The 12,044-nt window shown below is 38.9% G+C and overlaps 1 protein-coding gene across 1 annotated transcript; it reads left to right on the forward strand.

Moving 5' to 3' along the window:
- The first annotated feature begins 3,689 nt into the window (after nt 1-3,689).
- Nucleotides 3,690-4,992, forward strand: LOC143869792 (uncharacterized). The gene is made up of 2 exons (XM_077376348.1): nt 3,690-4,197; nt 4,352-4,992. The coding sequence occupies exons 1-2, from the start codon at nt 3,690-3,692 to the stop codon at nt 4,990-4,992; spliced, it is 1,149 nt and encodes a 382-aa protein (XP_077232463.1).
- The last annotated feature ends 7,052 nt before the right edge of the window (nt 4,993-12,044 follow it).

Below are 12,044 nucleotides of genomic sequence, written 5' to 3' on the forward strand. Positions count from 1 at the left end.
AGCCATCAAAACAAATGAAATCTACCTGAATTTTTAAATCTTTGGTGTTCTTTTAACCTCATTAAGACCCAGAAAACATATCTTCGTGAAAAATCCTCGTTTTTAAAACACTCACTTTGTAAAACTATTCTAAAGTCACTAGATATCCCATTCGGTTAAACACCCAATTTTCTCATAAAACGATTCTTTTTGTTTACCAAAATTGATAATCAAATAAACTGACCTAACAAAATCATATTAGATCATGCATGATAACTTTTACGAAAATCATGAAGAAAACAAAGAAGAAACGGCCCTAAGCATGCTTTTCTACTTTCGATATTATAAAAATGGAGGAACCTACCGTTGATCGCGCTCCTTGTCTCTAGGGTGGGTAAATCCGAGGTATACGCTTTGTCGCACCCTTTTATACGCTATAGAAAATCCGAATCGCCGGAAGAGATAAACCGGTTTGGTGACGATCCGATCCGCGTCCAAGAGAATTTGCCAACACAAAGATAACCGCGAGAGAAGAGGATTAGAGCTCGAGTTCGTCAATGGAAGAGAGAGAGAGAGAGATGAAATTGTTAGTCACTAAGAGATTGGAAAAGAGGGCTGCCAAAAAAATGGGATGTTGGGAGTAGAGAAAGAGCGATGGAAGAGAGATGGAACCGGTCTCCTCTAATTCTCCAAGGATCCTCCCTCAAATGTCCATTCTCCTGTTCAACGTATATATTAGAGAGAGAGAGTAAGAGAATCTGTGATTTGGAGGAAGATCAAGAAAAAATGTAAGTTGATGCCCTGAGAAGAGCAAAAGAGCTTAAAAAAAATCCCAATCCCCCCTTCTCTGCTTGCAATCACTTTTTAAGAATTCTTTCTTGCTATTTTAATTTCCTCCTTGCCTCTTTTAGAAAGCAACACTTGGCTCATTTGGCAACCTCCATATTTTCTTTCTTATTGTCATTTTTATCTCTTTCCCTCCCAAACGTGAGCTGCTTGCCATCTGTTTTTTTTTCCAAAGAGAGTGCTGCACAGAACGGCAACATGCCATCATAAAGCTGAATAGAATAGAAATTGTCCACGTGAATATACTTCCATTATTTAATTATATGTTGTCCCAAATCAATGAAGAAATAGCAAAGGCATCCTGCTTGTATGGTGGCTCTCCAAAACTGAAATTAAACTCTCTGATACAAGATACATATCAGCCACTTGATTACTTTTCTTAAGAAAATATAGACTCCTAACGTCCAAACAGCCACCTCAGCACACTTAAGCACACGATAGGGTCATTCCAATATCCCAAGGAATTGCAAAATGTTAACAACTTTTAGAAACAATCCTTTGCTTTCTATTACAGCAACCCATGTTTCCATCTTTTACAACATATAAAAGAGATACTTGTACTCTTGTTAAAAAAAAAAAAAAACCTTGACATTATGGCAACTTCACACGTGCACATACTTCCTAAATGGTTTTATATGCCTATTTCTTTTACAACAATGGGACTTGCTAAACATGGGTCACATTGGCTTGGAAGAACCTAGACTTTCTTTTAATCATCAAATTTCGAAATTGAGCCACAGACACACTAAAATGACAACTCCTGGAAATTTTATCACTTGTAGGTCCCACCAAACGTGACCAAATGAGAATCCTCTTAAAATTGAATTTTTTTTGTTACTAGTGGGCGCACTTACTAACTTGACTGAGCATGCATTTTCCTTGTGACCGAGACATGTGGTTGGGCCCATGTTCACATTAAGTAGATGGTTCGAAATCATTTGGTGGGCCTCAATGTGAAATGGGTGTGTACTCAAATTATTTCCATAGGGTGATCAAGAATTGTCCATTTGATGTACCATAGTGTAAATTTGACATGCTTCCAAATTACTTCAATTGGATGTGCATCTCGGGCCATAAGATTATCCACACCGTCTATCTCATGAACTACTTTGCGGAATGTTGTGACCTAAAATAATTTTCATTTGATGATCCTGACCATCCCTTTGATGAGATACGAAAATATGAAGACAGCACCCAAAGATCATTTTCACTGAGTGATCGAACCCTTCTAGAATAATTTTCAGGATTTATTGTTGGTGGGCCCAAACAAGACCAAAACTCCATTGAAATTTGAGCTTTTTTCCAATCGAAAATTATATTGGCTCAGTTGTTCAACCCAAATCACAATTGTAGGACCACAAAATTCGCACAAACTCCTCTCACTAGGAACTTCATGAACACTCTTTCTCAATACTTGCTGGAAAAGATGGAAAACACGGTGGAAATGATCGAAAAGATCGAGATAATGTAAGAAACGGACATGGAAATAGAAAACACTAGAAAACCGATAGAGAAACATTAACTTCTTTGTTGATTAAAGCGGAGCAAAATGGGGGTGTCTACAGGGCTTCCCCAACTTTAATCAAGAAGGGGAGGAGGCGCTGGATGCCCTATCCCTCCCTCGACCCCCAACTCGCCCACCCAGATAACAGAGAAAGAGCCGGCACATCGGCCCTGGTAAACTTGATTGTACCTCCACCATTTCTTGTTGTTCTTTATATCGTTGGTCTAGAATTTGACTTGGGTGTCGAAGTGGTCGTCCGGGACCCACCCCGGACCTCCCTAACCCCTTTGTTTGTGATTGCAGACCCCCGCGGAGGCTCTTTACCCACGGCGCTATCGCGAACCCGGATTCTGGCGCCATCATATTTGCGCCATCCGTGGGACTCGTCTAAGCCTGAACACTTTGTGACGGTGAGAAACCACGCCCAACAGCAAGAAATATGAGTAATGACCAGAAGCCAAGCCCAACATGCACAAGCCCAAGTCTCCAATTCTTGGGACCAGAACTCGCAAGCCTCGAACCAGCATAGGCCCGCTTCCAGCACACCACAAATGGTCCCTACTATGCAAATGTTCAATGAGCTTTGCCAGGAGCTCTTCCTACGATTGCCTCCGCAATCGAAGCCTCCAGTTCCGAAAATGCCTCCGGTAACAGATGGTCGGACTGAAGCCTACGAAGAGGACGGCAGAGATTCTCCCGAGGAATGTCACCTTCGGCGGAGGCGCGCACCTGTCCGAGCTGCCTGCCTTTCGACAAATAGCCCTTTACCTCCCCTAGCTGGGGAGTATGAACCAGACGTCGGGAAACAAGCTACCCAAAGCCACGCCCTCCCTACCCGGATGACTCGGTTCCAAGAGTTACCTCCGGTACGGGTGGAGGAGGTGGCTACCTCGGCGCAACTGCTAGGGCTAGACCAGCTGGCTGATCTGCAGAGACAGATCCGAAAGTTAAGCGAGAGATGAAAAAACCCTATGCCCACGACATTCTGGACGAGTGGGAAAGAGAGACGGCGTCCCCATTCACCGCGGAGATCCTAAAAACTCCTGTGGAGATGGGGATAGATCTCTCCTTATTCGGTTGTTACGATGGAAGTACAGATCCCCTAGAGTTCCTCCAAACTTTCAGGAGGGTAATGGAGCTCTGGGGAGCGTCGGATGGATTTATGTGCAAGGCCTTTGCCTCCTTGTTGAGAAAAATCGCTAATGATTGGTACCTGCGTCTGGAGTCGGACTCCATCGCATCCTTCCATGAATTCGGAAGGAAGTTCAGCGCAAGGCTCGCCAAAAATTGCCTCTGCCACGACCTGGCGGACGTCCTCTTGGCCCTCTGACAGGGAAAGAACGAGACCCTGAGAGACTTCATGCTAAAATTCAATTTCGGGTTGGCTCAGCTTTTCAACATCGACGTCCAGATAGCGACTGCAGCTCTAAAGAACACCACCACCGACCAAAACCTCAAACTACACCTCACCCTCAAGCCACCGCGGGACCTACAAGAACTTGAATCCAAAACTAATAACTTCATACGAGCTGAAGAAGCTTGCGTACGGGAATGGAGACGGGGCCGGCCACGAGGAAAAAAGAAAGAAGATGGCAGGGGGGCTGAGAAACTGCAGGCCGAAGAAAGACCAGCGAATTGGAACCCCATTCCCGTCTTTGAAAGGTTAGGAAATGCTCCCCTAAAGGTTCCCCTCTCCCATGTTCTGTTCGCCATCAGGGATCAGGGTCTCCTAACCCCTCCCAAGAAATTGAGCACTGACCCAAGGAAGCGCTCCTCCGGAAGGTTTTCCGAGTTCCATAGGGACCACGGCCACGAAACCGACCATTGCTTCCATCTTAGGCTTCAGTTAGAAAAACTGGCCGAGGAAGGTAATTTAGATCAGCACCTTAGGAGCCCCATGCGAATAGAGCGCTCCCACTACCTGAGTGAAACGCACCGCTCTTTCCTTGCCAGCAGGTCGAGGGGCCGGCGCCGGTCCCCCAGTAGACACCGATCTCGCAGCATAAATCGCTCTCGAGGCAGTCGCCACCGCTCGCGGAACCATCGGTCCCCCAAAAGAGAAGAGCCTCCCCGCCAGGCGCCAGCCCCCGAGCAGTCGCCCACTGCTGTTGGAAAAATCAACATCATCGCGGGAGGGCCTCCAGCAGGGGGGAACAACAGCTGGTCGGCGAGCGTACGCAGAGCAAGTATACTCCCTGAAAATATCTTCTAAAAAGGCCTGGACGGATCCTCTCCAAGAAAGCCAGGTCATCTCCTTCTCCACCGAGAACTACAACGGACTACAAGTCCCGCACGATGACGCGCTAGTCATCAGATTGATCATCGCCAACTTCGATGTAGGAAAGATCTTGGTAGATATCGGGAGCTCCGTCAACGTGCTACACCTCGAAACCTTCGAAGAAATGAAATTGGGCAAGGGAAGGTTGGGGCCTGCGGAGTATTCCATATACGGGTTTTCCGGTGCGTCCGTACGGGTCAGCGGCAGAATTGACTTACTCGTCACCTTCAGGACGCACCCCCTCCAAAAAATTGGCATGACCACCTTTTTGGTCGTGGATATACCATTCACTTACAGCGCCATCATAGGACGCCCCGTCCAGAGGGACCTGAGAGCGGTAGTTTCCACCCCACCACAGTTGATAGCTGTAGACACCCCATTTTGACCGTACCCTAAACTTCCCGTATTTGTGCGAAACCCCATCAAATCAGCTAGGTAAGATCCCAAACTTCACCCTAAGCTGGTTTAGGGTCCTATCAAGGTCCTTGCAAAATTTCGTCGAAATCCGAGCACGTTTGCCTAGCAAACGAGCCAAATAGGAACCGTAGTATAAACCAGAAAGGGGAGTGAATTTATCTGGTTAGGGGGGCTAATTTATCCTCCAATGGACATGCATTGGCCGAATAGGACGCGATTTTGCGGCGCGTTTCATCAAATTTTTGCGCAACCGCGCGCCAATCAAAAATGGTAGTGCCAATATCGTCACTCCAAATTTTCTATAAATGCGAATTTAAGTCTTTTTCTAAAAAAAAATAAAAAATTTCGTTGGAGAGAGAGAGAGAGAGAGGGAGAGAGAAAGTAGATCTGGTTTTGTCAAACCCTAACTTCGGCCATTTTTCCGATCGTTCTCCGGCCGTTTTCGAGTCAACCTCCGGTCATTTCTTTTGCTTCTTCACTTTCATCTCATCCTTTTCCTCTCATTCTTTGTTGTTCTATTTTGAAATTTCAAAATCTAAACCCATTTTCTGATCCGAACTCTAGTCTCTCCTCTTTCTCCGGTCTTCTTCTTCAAGAGTTACATGTCGGAATCCGGCAATAAGGTTTAGCGTTCTTGTTCAGATCATTTTGCCTTTGTTTTCTTTTATGTCACTTTGTTAGAAACTTAACCTCAAGATCTGTTTTGGAAACCCTAACCTTGAGCTTCAAAATTCAGATATGATCTTTATATTCTAGATCTTTACTTCTAAATAGTTGATTCTAGCTTTAGATCTAGAGATTTGGAGTTTCGTTTGTGAGATCTGTTGGTTTGATTGAAAATTAATGAGTAAGAGGAATAAGTGTCAATTTCGAGTAGACTTTGGGCATATGTTCCTTCATTGAAAGAGATTTACATCAAAATCCCGAAGATCAGTCGCAAAATAAGAAGAAAACGCAAGAGGCAATCTTCCAGGTAGGCGAACTAATTATTGAAAATAATCTTATATGTTTTTTTTTATGTGATTATCATGACTTATTTTCATGAATTTCTGTTTTTTATTTGACTTTATTATGTCATTTCTGCATGATCTCTTATAATAAATTATTAGATTTTTTTATGAGAATCAGTTATTTTAGTGAGTTTCATGTCCTTAAGTTCCTTAAGTGATTCATCTAAGTCAGGTTCATAGAAAAATGGTTGGAGCTTTGGGATACTAGTTAGTATATTGTGTATATTTATTAAAAGGTATGCATTTCAGATACCTAGATCTTCTCTATCAGGTTGTTCATTCTATTCCTTTCGTTAAATTCAAAGATAATTTGTTGTTATCATAGATAATTTCTGTTTTAATCCATTTTTTGCTGAATTTTTATTTTATATTTGCCTTAGTTTTCCTAAAGATGATTTGATATTTTATTTTTTTACTTATACATATAATAAGCTTAAATATTAGTATACAGAAATCTATTATATATTTTATTTTTTTTAAGGATTGATCCTCTAATCTCAGCTCATTTTTGCCTGTTCTATTTCGTATGCCTTACTTCCAATAATGATTCCTTGCTTATGGTGCTGCTGTTTGCATGTTATATTAATGAGAAATGATTATAGTAGCCCTGTTCTTGTTGATGAGTTATGGTAATTTGGTTTTCAATTAATCTGAGATTATAAAATTAGAGCAGATTTAGGAGAGATGTGGTGTGAAAAGTTAGTGGCTTAACATGATCCTACCTCTATTTTTTTTAACACCTATAACTTGTAACTTCTTATCTCTTCGTGTCATTGGACCTTTGTTTTGATCACAAGATTAAGATGGTTCTATCTCATTTCAGTGAAGGTATTCCCATACAGTTTCTTACTTTCAAGCTCATATCAATTTTTTTTTAAGTTAGCTGCAATGGTCTGCTCATGGAACATGTCTACGCCATAAAATTTTCTGCTTGTATTGTTGCCTGCTGGTTTGATCTATTGACTCTTTATATATAAAAAAAAAGTGAAAGTCAAGATGAATGCTCTGTTTTGAGAATTTTTAGTTGTGAAAATCATTTTTTTTACTCAGTTTTATTTTTAATTAACTCTATCATATCATGTCTAGCTATATGATCTCATATTATCTTCCTTCTTTATCTGGTCTGCAATGGAATATGAAGGTTTTAGTTTCAAAGATCCAATTTTCTTTTAATAATAGATCATACGGTTTCTTATTCATTTTTTTAGTGGTTACAGAGCTTGATAGTTGTTCCAAGGAATGTCTAATTGAGGAAATTTGATACATTTGGACTGCTTAAAAAAAAATGTGTAAACTCAAGACCATTGTTATTAAGAAATCTATTTCAAGGAAAATTTGTTTTCATATTTAAATTCAATTTTTTTTAAGAGGTTTCATTTTAGTAACATGTGATCACGAATTGTTTTATAGAGATGCAGAGTTTTTGAGAGGTTAAAATTTCTAAAATCAAGGATTAAGTGTAAAGGTCTATTATATACTATATTTCAACTGGTTTGACTAGTTCATTTTGGAGTGAAACATGCATTGTCATGAATAGTCTTGGAGGTTCTCCTGTTTGATCAATTAATTGATGAGTTTCTTAAAGTCTTTATAGGTGTTAGTAGTACGTATTATAATGGATATAGGATGAATACCCAATGAAATGTAGATTACATTTGTAGCCTAATTATTCAATAATCTTACATATTTTCCTATCAAGGTCATTCAGTGATCTGTTTCTTTCCATTTTTCCATCCTTGTAATAGGTTAGTTCATTCACTCACATTTAAGTCCATGATTCACGAATTTTTGGTTTTGTACAAATGTCCTTAATAAAATCACTTGAGAAAATTGATTTCATTTGGTTTAAATCAAACATACAAACAATTATTATTATTATTTTTTTAATTGAAGAAATTTCCAGTGTATTGAAACAATTGATATTTGTGCTCTCTTGTTGAACATGTATATTTATTTTGTTAAGGATACGAATAAGGTAGAGTGAAGCAGTAGTCATCTGAATATAAATTTTCTTGAAAGGTTAAGGCTGAACTGGATATGATAGGATTGGATAATAATAGGGCTGGCATGGATCTTCAAACATAATATGATTTATAGTCACTTGTACAGATTATCAAGCTGAATTTGAGCATGAGAATTGGGAAATCTTGGCCTTTGAAATTGCACATATAGGATTCCTCTTTGAATGAATCGTTCCCTGTTTTGTATCAAATCATTTTCTATTTTGCATTAAATCAGCCCCTGCTTTGACAAAATTCAATTCATGTTCTAACTAATCCAGTCCATAGTTTGGTCCCTGTGTTGCATTATTAGTCCGTATTTTCTTCAATGCAGTTATCAAGGCCTTAGAAATTGGTTGAATGGATATTATAATTTAAGCTGGAATTTCCCTTTTAGCAGAGGAATTATCGTAAAAACAGAAAAGGTGATTTCCAGATGAAGTGCTGTTGCATTCATTATCTATCAAACACATTCATAGATATGAGTGTTGCCATGTTTAGTTATCACTTAAATTACTTGTAACTATATTAAATGTTGTGTTTATCTACTTGAGTAATTTGGATGTGCCTATTTAACTTCATAATCTTTGAACCCATACAGATATTTTGAGCCAAGTGGGACGATGAATGAAGTGGCATGATTAAATGTTGTCATGTAAAAAAAAAAAAAAATCAGTTAGAGTAATCTAGTGAACGTTGTCTTATAATCAGGTTCACTATGTAATTCCATTTTTTTTTTTTAGCTGTTGGGTTCACTTTGTGAAACAACTATCTTGAGCTGCATATCCACTTTGTTATGTCGTGGAATTTCATCCCATTCTAGCCCATTGATGTTGTTTCTTCCAATTTTTTTTTATAAAAAAAGGACCCTTTACCCCTACTAATTTTATAAATCTTATATGGAATGTAAAGGTTTTCTCATATTATCGATGGGGGCTTATAAGGCTGTCTAAGCTGGAGTAAGTTGGGAGTTAATTATAGAGCTTATTCAAACCTGCCTGCTTTAATAGTATAGTATAATTATTCTCTTCATATCATATACATTGTATTGGTTTGTCACTGTTCATTCATTTCAAAGTGATATTAATTCCAACGTGACTGGGTTTATGGAGATCATCTTTGACAAGCTGTGATATTATTTAGGAGATTTATTTCTCTGTAAATCATGGTTTGAATGAGAATTTGGCTTATTATGATAGTATTGAACCTATGATTAGTTGATTTGCTACAGCAGTTTGGAAAGAGAATTCATAACAGGACCTGTTTGTTCGAATTGTCCTTATTTTCGGATGGTTGTAAGTTAGTTAGTATTGAAAGTCATGGACATTAATAACCATAGTAAAAGAATATGGAAAATTTGTGGGAATTTTAATGAGCAACAGTGCTAAGAGGGTTGAGAATTAACACATTCATATGGGGGAAGATATAGTGTATATGTGTTATATTTTTTCAAGATGGTAAGTTGTTTAATTTTGACCACCTTATACTTTAATAAAACTTTTCCATAGATAAGATAAGCTAATTATTTCTGGATTCCAACAGCATATTCGGTTTTTTTTGTTTTTCTTGATAATAGTAGGCTGATTTATGTGTTGTTGCGTTTTATAAGGATGATTGAATATTCTTCTCCAGTGTATAGTCTTTTCATTATTCATATGATGATGTATTGTTCATAAGTGATTTCCTTTTCATTAGTCATGTTTTTACCTCATCAGTGAATAGATTTAAGGATGAACAGGTCATGTTATAAATGGTACTAAGCGATCTAGTTGGGCATATCTGCTTGAGTTCATTAAGCTATGCAAGTTCATTTACAGGATTTGTATATTCCTTTTAGCATTGTCTTTATATCCTTTTGGTCTTATGCTATGATAACAGTTAACACAATATTTGTATTACCATAAGTTTATGATATGCCTCTATTACTTTGCATTTTTCTAAATCAGTTTCACTTTCTTTTGACAATGGTTTCAAATGCAATATATTTCCGATTAAGTTGATATTTGAACTGATTAAGATGTAGCAAGACAAGTGTGATGTTGCTGTGAGAATACTATAGTGTAAGTATCTGTAACTCCTCTTGGTGATTCACATTATTTCTTTTATTTTGCAAGTATTCTTTACCTTTGAAATTGTAAATTTTGTTTGGGTGAGGGCGATGAAGGCGCTAGCCCAAGCCCATCCTTAGGGGACTTGCTCAGTCCAAATAGCATTCCCCTCTTTGTATATTAGACTTGCTTAGTCTTTTAGACGCCTCGTAGATATTTGTAAACCCTCTTTAGTGCCGTTAGGTTTAGAGGTTTATCCTTAAAGACTAGCTTAGTCTTATCTGAGTTTGATTTGTTAAAAATTTTATCCTTTCTCTTTTACTTTGGATTTTAGTCACTTGTTTGTGGTTTAGTTCAAGTGTCTTTGACACTAGTTTGCTTGTTCGGGGTTTCCCCGTAGCTTTAGGGTTTTTTCCCTAGTTTGTTGTTTTGTGTGTTCTCTTTGGGTCTTTGACCAAAAGGGTGAAAACGTTTTAAAAAAAAAAAACTTGAATACTTTGAAATTTAAAACAAAAACATTTGAAATATTTTAAAATTCAAAGACATTTGAAAATATCTTAAAATTAAAAAACATATGAAAACTTTAAAAAATATCAAAAGCTTTAAATCATTTGGAATGTTAAGCTTTTTTTAGTGGTAATTAGGAGAGTTCGTTTCGAACTACGTTGGCTTGATCCCTTCCACAGGGTACGTAGTGCAGCTTGGGATCCACATCCCAAGTCCAGCCAAACCTTTAAAAATAAACATTTCAAATCTTCCAAAATTACAAAAATTCTTCAAAACCTTTTAAAAAGATCTTCCCCTAGAGTTAGGAGACTGTCCTAATTATTTTGGGTGTTTTAGAGTTAGGGGGCTATCGTGATTTGTTTGATATGGTGTGTCCTGTCGTGTGAGTGTCCCTAGAGTTAGGAGGCCTCGAGTCGATCGGTTAGACATTTAGTCGAACCGGTGGCTAGACTAGGAAGCATATAGTCAGCCTATGATTTTTATTAGGTTGCACAGCCTAGATACACATAGGATGTAGGGCCCACCTGCATTAGCTTAAGGCTAACCAACTTGCATTAGTTAGGGCATATAGAGTCCTAAAAATTACAATTCACATGAACTTAAGCAATTGTGTAAAAAGCTTTAAAAATCAGTCGAGTCTAGTGGATTGAGTCTAGGATAGCGGTTCTAGATGGTTAGGCATCGTAGTTTAGAATAGGTCATCGAACTACGTTGACTCCGATTCTTCCCGAGGCCGGGATACGTAGAGTAGCTGAGATGGACGGCCATCTTGGTCCGAGTCAAGTCGCATTAGAGTTAGGATTTGTCTTGTCCTGTCATATATAGGATTGATTTGTGTTTTATGTTTTGATGTGTTTTCTTACTTTCTTGTACTGATACTATACCTTTAGCTGTAGCTTGCATGTGTATGTCCACCAGAACTTAGACACCCATTAGGCATGTCACTCATAACCTAGCTTTGCTTAGGTGACACATTTTTTTCATTTCATTTTGTGTATGCTTATTTCTTTATCTTCAGGAAATGCATGCTTAGGTAGACGATTCCTGAGAATTGTTCCTATTTCATATGATTTTCACCAAAAACTCTTCGAAGTTAATAATAAATGGCATAAGAGACCAAGTGCTTGCACTCGGACGAATTGGGGGTGCTCTCAGACCTTCTCCATTCGTAATCAGGCACGAACCCATATATATTTCTGGTTATCCATGGTATACGGAGCATATTATCTCTTTTATATCGCCACTCGTGCTATGCTATGAGGGTGGCAACCGTTTCGAAAGTTCCTTGGTAGAGCTCTCCTTTCACGTAGATGATCCAAGAGGCCGCTGGGGGCTCGTACCCCACCTCTCTCCCGGATCGGGGTCCACAATAGCACGCCAGTGCTATGCAGCAAGCTTGAAAGGAAGCAACGCCCCCGCCGAAAACTTCGCAATCAGAAGCGAAGACCCCCGAGA

The sequence above is a fragment of the Tasmannia lanceolata genome, unplaced genomic scaffold (assembly GCF_043159265.1).
Source record: "Tasmannia lanceolata isolate RefF3 unplaced genomic scaffold, GAP_Taslan_0.1 ptg000003l, whole genome shotgun sequence".
Taxonomy (NCBI): Eukaryota; Viridiplantae; Streptophyta; class Magnoliopsida; order Canellales; family Winteraceae; genus Tasmannia; species Tasmannia lanceolata.

Excerpts from the sequence above, each read along its gene's own strand:
- LOC143869792 (XM_077376348.1), top strand. The coding sequence starts at position 3,690 with ATGCTAAAATTCAATTTCGGGTTGGCTCAGCTTTTCAACATCGACGTC. Across the intron at positions 4,198-4,351 it reads AGAAAAACTGGCCGAGGAAG|TCGCCACCGCTCGCGGAACC; the intron begins GTAATTTAGATC and ends CTCTCGAGGCAG.